This window comes from Mus caroli, chromosome 6, assembly GCF_900094665.2.
Source record: "Mus caroli chromosome 6, CAROLI_EIJ_v1.1, whole genome shotgun sequence".
NCBI lineage: Eukaryota > Metazoa > Chordata > Mammalia > Rodentia > Muridae > Mus > Mus caroli.
The window spans coordinates 81,589,928-81,597,269 of NC_034575.1; the positions used below are offsets into that span (position 1 = coordinate 81,589,928).

The 7,342-nt window shown below is 49.2% G+C and overlaps 2 protein-coding genes across 4 annotated transcripts in view; one reads left to right on the top strand and one right to left on the bottom strand.

Moving 5' to 3' along the window:
- Window positions 1-4,302, bottom strand: part of Pradc1 (protease associated domain containing 1) — an 11,086-nt gene extending 6,784 nt beyond the window's left edge. For 2 of the 3 annotated variants that reach the window (XR_003836927.1, XM_029478555.1), the window contains exons 1-4: window positions 4,141-4,302; window positions 3,483-3,761; window positions 846-946; window positions 298-407 (exon numbers count right to left, since the gene is read on the bottom strand). Coding sequence is in view for 2 of the 3 variants with exons in the window: in XM_029478555.1 (XP_029334415.1) it covers window positions 298-407; window positions 846-946; window positions 3,483-3,549 (278 nt within the window). In the remaining variant the exon portion in view is untranslated. The remainder of the gene's footprint in view (window positions 1-297; window positions 408-845; window positions 947-3,482; window positions 3,762-4,140) is intronic. The other variant, XM_021165321.2, reaches the window with a different exon arrangement.
- Window positions 4,303-4,353: 51 nt separating this feature from the next.
- The window catches only part of Cct7 (chaperonin containing TCP1 subunit 7), a 15,236-nt gene continuing 12,247 nt past the window's right edge, over window positions 4,354-7,342 (top strand). Inside the window, 1 exon segment of the mRNA XM_021165320.2 lies at window positions 4,354-4,500. Coding sequence (XP_021020979.1) covers window positions 4,495-4,500 — 6 coding nt within the window. The 5' untranslated portion in view covers window positions 4,354-4,494.

A 7,342-nucleotide genomic window follows, 5' to 3' on the forward strand; every position in this document is an offset into this window, starting at 1 on the left:
GCCCACCATGCTCCTGTACCACCCTGGTCTTAGAGAGGAAGGAGCAGCCCCTGGAAGAGGTGGTGATGAGATCAAAAGTAAGGCAGGTGCTAGCTGCCCCTCCCTTACACCCTCTCTGGGAGGTTGAAAGGACCATAGAGAACTTGTATTGAGGTTCATCGGTACACAGCTGAAAGTAGACAAGACATTTCTTAAAGACTTGTAAAGGATGAATTATTTAAAAGTCTACATTTCAAAGTACCATAAGCTGTAGTCAGAATCTGCCCTTCCCCTGTGTCACGACTGCCCACTCCTTACCCCCTTTCCACCAGAGCGATCTGGTCCTGGATAAAGAAGCCGTTGCTGAGTTCCCCACAGGCCTCTGGAGGTTCAGCAGGGACGAGGTGAATCTGCTCATACCGTGTGTGCTGAAAAACGTTTAGATGTTTGGACAAATAAGAGTATAGGAAAACACTTTTTGGAATGGGCTAATAACATCTATTGGTGCCTCCTAACAAGTGAAGGAAGGAAATGGAGTGGTTTCTCTGTGGCTGAGCACCTGAGCATTTTAATCTGATTCTCACAAAGTCCCACCTGACCACTCAACCTCACCCTGCCTTTCTGAGAGGGGAGCTGGTTATAACCCAGGGACAGGGGGAAGTAGGTAGAACTGACAGAAAGCTGCCCTTGGTTTTTCAATAAAGGCAGCCCCTCCCTGGTTTTTATAGTATGCAGGAGCTCCTGGGAGGCATAGCTAGATTCTACTTCTTGCCCTGTTCCAGCATAAAAGTGGGAAGAGGGCCACCATACTAAATGATGGCAAGAAGGTGACTGAAGATCAGAGATCTGGGCATCTTTGAACTTACAAATATCCCACCAAAGTCCTTGGCAGGTGTGGCTGTGAAGATGTATCGAATATCCCCAGGACTCAGCACTTGGAAGTATAAGTAGTCATGGATGNGTAAGCCTAAAGGAAAGAGTGTAGATGAAGGCCTCTCTGAACAGGCTGATTCAGGTTTGGATTATGGGCTTCTCTTATGTCTTCAACTGGGTGGGCTATGGTCTGGGTCCAGAGACCCTGGCATCAGCTGACTGAATCCTTAGGGAGCGTGATTTTTGTTTTTAATTTTAACTTATTTTTTCAGAGTCTCGCTATGTAGCCCTGACTAGCCTTTGATAGCCCCCAGCCTCACCCTTAGTGCTGGAATTAAAGGTGTGCGCCATCATACTCAGGAATCTTCTCTTTTTTAATGCTCTCATACTGCCCAGGCTGGCTTTGGACTAGTTTTGTTTCCTTGGTGGGCCTTGAATCCTTCCTCCTGACTGCCTCCCAAACATGATGGTTACAGGCATGCATCACCATGCCCAGCTGGAGGGAGAGCTGGTTTCTGCACTGGAAGGCAGACCGGATGCAGGAGATTTGTATTTGCTGCTGCTGCTGCCACAGCAGGTAAGCCACAAAGACCTGGAGCTCTTGGGTTGACATCCATCCCTTACCTGAAGAAGCCCTAGAGTTTCAGAGTGGACAGGAAAGCCCCCAAGTTTCTAACCAAAACTTACAAGTTTGTTCTGGTCTCACCAACATCTTCTAGATCAGTCACTGTCATCTCGTGTCCTGACCCAATCTATCTAGCCTTGCTTCCATGTCTTCTTTTTCAGATGGGGGTTTTGCTATGTGGCCCAGGCTGGTTTTCAACCTTCTAGGCTCAAGCAATCCTCCTGCCTCAGCTTCTCATCTGCCTTCATTTTTTTTTTGTATTTTTAATTTAAATTTTATGTATATGTGTGCTTTGGCTGCATGTATGTTCATGCACCATGTGTGTGCCTGGTGCTAGCAGAGTCTGTAAGAGGTTATCAGCTCCCCAGAAATGGAGGGACAGACAGTGGTGAGCTGGGACCTATGGAAGAACAACTAGTATTCCTTTTTTTTTTTTTTTCTGAGACAGGGTTTCTCTGTATAGCCCTGGCTGTCCTGGAACTCACTCTGTGGACCAGGTTGGCCTCAAACTCAAGAGATCCACCAGCCTCTGCCTCCCAAGTGCTGGGATTAAAGGCGTGCACCACCACTGCCGGGCACAACTAGTATTCCTAACTGCCAAGCTGTCTCTTCAGCTCTCTGCCTCTGTCCACCTGCCCCACTGCAAGAGCTTCAGTGTCCCCTTCACCGACTAAAGTGTATGCTGCTGTTGGCTGTGGTGTAGAAAGCCCTGCCTGATTTGACTCCTATACCCACTCCACTCTTGTCTCCTCTTTCCCATGTTAAAGCTGTACTGGCTTTTCAGTGTCTTTATCTTTTTGGGTCTTCCTAAAAGTTTACCTGTCATTTCTCAGAAAGATGCTGCCTTATCCTTCCTCCACCCATTCAAAATATACTTTCTCCCAGCTAATACTTCNTCTGTAATTATGGTGGATTCATAATATTCTCTGTCAGCTTCTTTCATCACAGCAGTGATTCTAAGTATGGGCTTTTTTTTTAAAGACTTATTTATTTATTTTATGTGAATACACNGTCTCTCTCTTCAGACACATCAGAAGAGGGCATCGGATCCCCATTACAGATGGTTGTGAGCCACCATGTGGTTGCTGGGACTTGAACTCAGGACCTCTGGAAGAGCAGTCAGTGCTCTTAATCACTGAGCCATCTTTCCAGCCTTAAGTATGTGGCTTTATACAGAGATGAATCTCCAGTGCCTAGGACACAGTGGCTGCTCAGTAAAGGTTACTAAACAAAGAACTCTGCCCAGCTCTGCTGTCCTGAACAAGAGAATGGCCAAAAACCACCCGAGCTTTGCTAAGATATCGAAACTTTTCTCAGCATCAAAGTTGNATTTGAGTCCCTGGATTCTTTAAACTTGCCAGAAAGGCAAGTAAATGTTGATGGATGGAAGCTCAGGTCTGTTAGTCAATCCAATTGCTGTGTCTATAGTTGATCCTGTCTATGGTCCAAATTACAGCTCAGACAGAGCTAAAGGGGCTTGCAGCTTTTTGTCCTGAGTGTAGGTACACTTTATCAGATGGATACACCGCCCCCCCCCCCAGGAAGCCTTCTGGATTAACACGAGGCAATCCTTTCCACAAGCACACCCCTGTCTAGCATTTGATGTGCTTATCTAATAAGCTTCGGGTATATGCATGTGTTCACTTAACGCGTAGGTGTGTACATTTATGTTCGAATTGTGTAAGTGGGGTGCCTGTGCGTGTGAGACCATGTGTGTGTTCCTGCCTATATGAAAGCTCACGTCCTCCGTTCTGGATCTCTAGCTGTCACCAGGGTCGCCTTCAGTGGGAGGAAGCTGAAAGCTCTTGCCTCGACGGGGAGGGGAGGGGGTTGTCAGGTTGTGCCTACTCACTGACCCNGGAACCAGCATCCACCCGCTGCAGCCGTCTAGTCCCTGGATCTGGGCGGCCCAAACTCGCGGGGTCCCCAAGGTGACCCGTGGCCCCCAGCCCGGGNTGCGCGCACACTGGATTCCCGCCCCGCCCGCCTGTCTGTGGCTGCTCACCGTGGGCCGCGACGCACGTGGGCAGCCAGAGCACGAGACAGCACCAGCCCGCGGCGCCACGGCTCATCTCCAGGGCCCGTCCCGCCGCCGCCGCCGCCGCCGCCGTCCCGCCGCCGTCCTGCCGCGATCCCTCGCCCGACTTTAGCCTGACAGCTGCCACGGCCTCCCTCAGGCCCGCTCTCTGCGCCGGTTGGAGCACAGAACGGAGGCCGGCGGCTGATTGGCCGCCACGCCTGTTCGTGTGGCCGCACTTTCCGCCTCTGCGCCCTAGGCCACTTCCTATTGGCCAGGAGAAGTGGAACCGGGCGCTGATTGGCCAAAACTCTTAATAGCAACTGCAGTTCGCGGCCCCGCCCCCGCACTCCTCATTATAGACGCGCCTCCCAGAGCCTGCGGTGGGCGGCTCGCGGGGATGCGCGGGATCCACGGCTCTCCTCCCCAGGCAGAGGCTGGCCTCGCGCGAAGGGGCAGGCGNCACGGCGCCGCCTCGGCCGACAAGGGGCGCTGCAGAGCTAGAAGCCGCCCCGAGCAAGTTTTCCGCGCCCTAGCGGGCCGCGCACCTGTGACCCGGGACACTGTTCCCAACTTCCCAAGCTACCTGTGAAACGCACGGAGCTCCCACGCCACGGAGCTGTGCGGGTGCAGTGAGATCACTCACCTAAGGTGCTTCTCCCAGCCGGTGTTCAGTGCTGATAGCACATTGCACGTCTACCATGACGTCTGGGAGCGCGGGCTGAGGCGGGACCTTACGAACCAAAAGCACAGCGAGACTCGATGACCCCGCCAAAGCAAACGCGAGTTCCTAGAGCGTCCCAGGACCTCCGACTCCTCTAGCCCGCTACCTCGGGAGCTAACCATAGAGTGGCGGAAGTGGTCCGGCCCCTTCCTCTCCCGGGCTAACGTCTCGCCAGAAGCTTCTGGGCATTTCTCCGGCGCGGAGCATTGTGGGCTTGGGTGGGCGGTCCCGAGGCGGACAACTGACGAGTTGCGGGTACCTGAAGCCGCTTCCAAGATGATGGTGAGTGGCTCCCTGCGCATCCGCTGCCATCCACGACCCTGCGGCCCTGGCCCGCTATGCGGACGGTCTAGAGTGGCTCGTTTCCGCTCCCGGGGGCGGCCTTGATCCAAAACTAAAGCGGTTGGCGAGAGCTGAATGGGGCTCGCGATGCCGCTGGGCCTGGAAACCATAGATCTCATGGTGCTTGGGACCACGGACCTCTTGTTCAGCCTGTTCCCCGTAATGGAGTGGGTTTTCGGAACCGAGTATGTGTTGAGCTCTGTACCTCTACCATAAGGCCTGGTTACATCGCCCTGGGAGGTGCGGAAGTGAAGGCGCGAACTTCTAGGACGTACAGAGGCAGCGTGAGGGTCTTTAGGTTGGGCCAAGTGATTCCCTGCCTGGCATTGTGGTCGTTTACGTTCCCGCATGCGGAAAGACAGAATCCTTCGTTCCTGTTGGAACCTGTTTGTTGGGGCATTTTTAGTTCTCCTGAATGTACTTGGTGCTGGAAAAGGGCAATTGATGTACACAGTACCAAAGATGGGACGACCTGAGTACTTTAGGCAGGAGAATCTCCTAAAGGTCTGCCTGAAATCCTCCTGCATCACCCTTTATCCCTGACAGCGTCAGATTCCTCCCCTGTTCCCCTGTGATAAACCCGAGTTGTTAGTGAGCAATGTCAACTTCCAAGACAGAATCCTGTGCGTTTGGCATCAGCACAGTTGTTAAGTTTTGCTTTTTAGTGTCAATCCTTTGTCTGCCTTTTGCAGCTTTTTCCTATCCGTAGATTCCAAACCGTCTTGGAAACCTGTAAGGTCCTCCCTCTGCTACCAAATTGCAGCTCCTCCTCCGAAGGAGTCCCTACAGAAGCATGTCCAAGCTCCCTGACCCTGGGATCATAGCTGTGCACAGCCATGCCTGGCTTTAGATCAGTGGTTCTCAACCTTCCTAATGCTGAAACCCTTTTACATAGTTCCTTGTGTTGTGGTGACNCCCAACCATAAAATCATTGCATTGTTGCTTCATGACTAATTTTCCGTTGTTATGAGTTGTAACATAAATACCAGTCTCCATGCCTGTTAAAGGGTCATTTGACTCTAAAAGTGTCACAACACACAGGCTGAGAACCGCCACTCTTTGCTGTCCTAAGGTATGTTCCAGAAGGACCATGAGACTGTGGGACCTTTGGGAAAGCATTTTCCTTCTAGATGGAACTAAAGAGTGCCCCCCCAAAATGCTGAGAGCATAGAGAAGCCATTTCTTGTCATGAGACCCTGGATATTCTGGGAAAAGGAAGGTATTTACTCTTCAGTATATGCCTGGCACTGATAGAGGGGAGTTTCCTGACNAGCATTCTTTTCTCGTATGCCAGTTTCAGTGTTTTTATTACTTTGTGGTAAATTTGCCTGTAACAAGTAATGTATAGAATTGGGATTGTCTAGTGTTCCTGGCTGGACCTAGGAAGCATATATACTCCTTCCCTTGTCTTTCTCTTTCTCTCTGCTAATATTCTCCAAGACTTTACAGCCTAATCTTTTTATAGTTCTCCTCTTACCTCTTTTATACGTAACCAGTCTTAGTAGACTGATGCATGCTCTCCAGCATATTCAAACCTTTTGTTTCCGTGTGTGTGTTCATGTGGACATGTGTGGAGGCCAGAAAAAAAAGGGCAGTCAATTCAGTCTTGGGGATGGAGTTACAGATAGCTGTGATGTTCCAAACCAAACTTTATCCTCAGGGAGGGCAGGAAGCCTCCTTAACTGCTGAGCTGTTACTCCAGCCTCAAATCTATTTTTACATTTCACTCTTGATACCTTTTCTTTTTTATTTCTTTTTCTTTTTCTAGACAAGGCTTCTCTGTATAGCCCTGGCTGTCCTGGAACTCACTCTGTAGACCAGGCTGGCCTTGAACTCAGANATCCGCCTGCTTCTGCCTCCCAAGTGCTGGGATCAAAGGTGTGCGTCATCACTGCCTGGCTTGATACTTTTTCTTAGACTAATACAATTTCATTTACTACTACTTTTAATATTTCATTGATTTGAAAGCCTGTTTGCCTATAACTGGTCATTTTTCTTTAGAAAAACAAATAGGCCTTTATTGGCTTATACCTTGTAGATACTATGACTTCTGCATACAATTTGAGGCCAGCATCCTGGTAGTTTTCCATTCAGTAAAGGTCAATGGCCCTTTAACCAAGTTAGGATATGGTGTGTGGTGCTAAGTGTGTTTTAATTTTTATCTCATTGGACTACTAATGTCTTATTTAGGACAATTTTCTTTTTAAATTTTATTTTAGTTGTTTTGGCTGCCTGTAGGTCTGTGCATCAGTAGTGTATTTGGGTGCCTATGGAGTCTAGAGGAGTTGCAGGTGATTGAGAGCTGGGTACTGGAATTCAAACCCTAGTCTTCTAGAAGAGCAGCCAGCACTTTTAATTGCTGAGCCATCTCCCCAACTGCAGGTAATTAATGTCTTTTGCCCACAACTGTGCCTTANNGGATCCCTTATTCCTGTCATTTATGTTGCGTTGAAACCACGCTTCTAACTTGTCTGAGATCTGGTAAATGTACACTATTTACTAGCCTAAATTCAGTTGTGGGCCTTTTGGTTTTGCATATATGACCTGTAGTGTTTTCAAGCTTTAGAGTATGTGTAAATCCACTTGGGCTATTTCTGAAGTTCAGCTCCTGCTTCAGTGGGTCTGGGATACAGTAAGATATGCTGCTCCAGAGGATTTTGACAGATAAACAGTTGGTTCAAAAAATGTTTATGAAATAATCTAACAAAAATCTGAATAGATTCTGTTTTCTCAATGATTATACATTTTTATTTTAAGATGACATTTCACCAAAAAAAAAAAA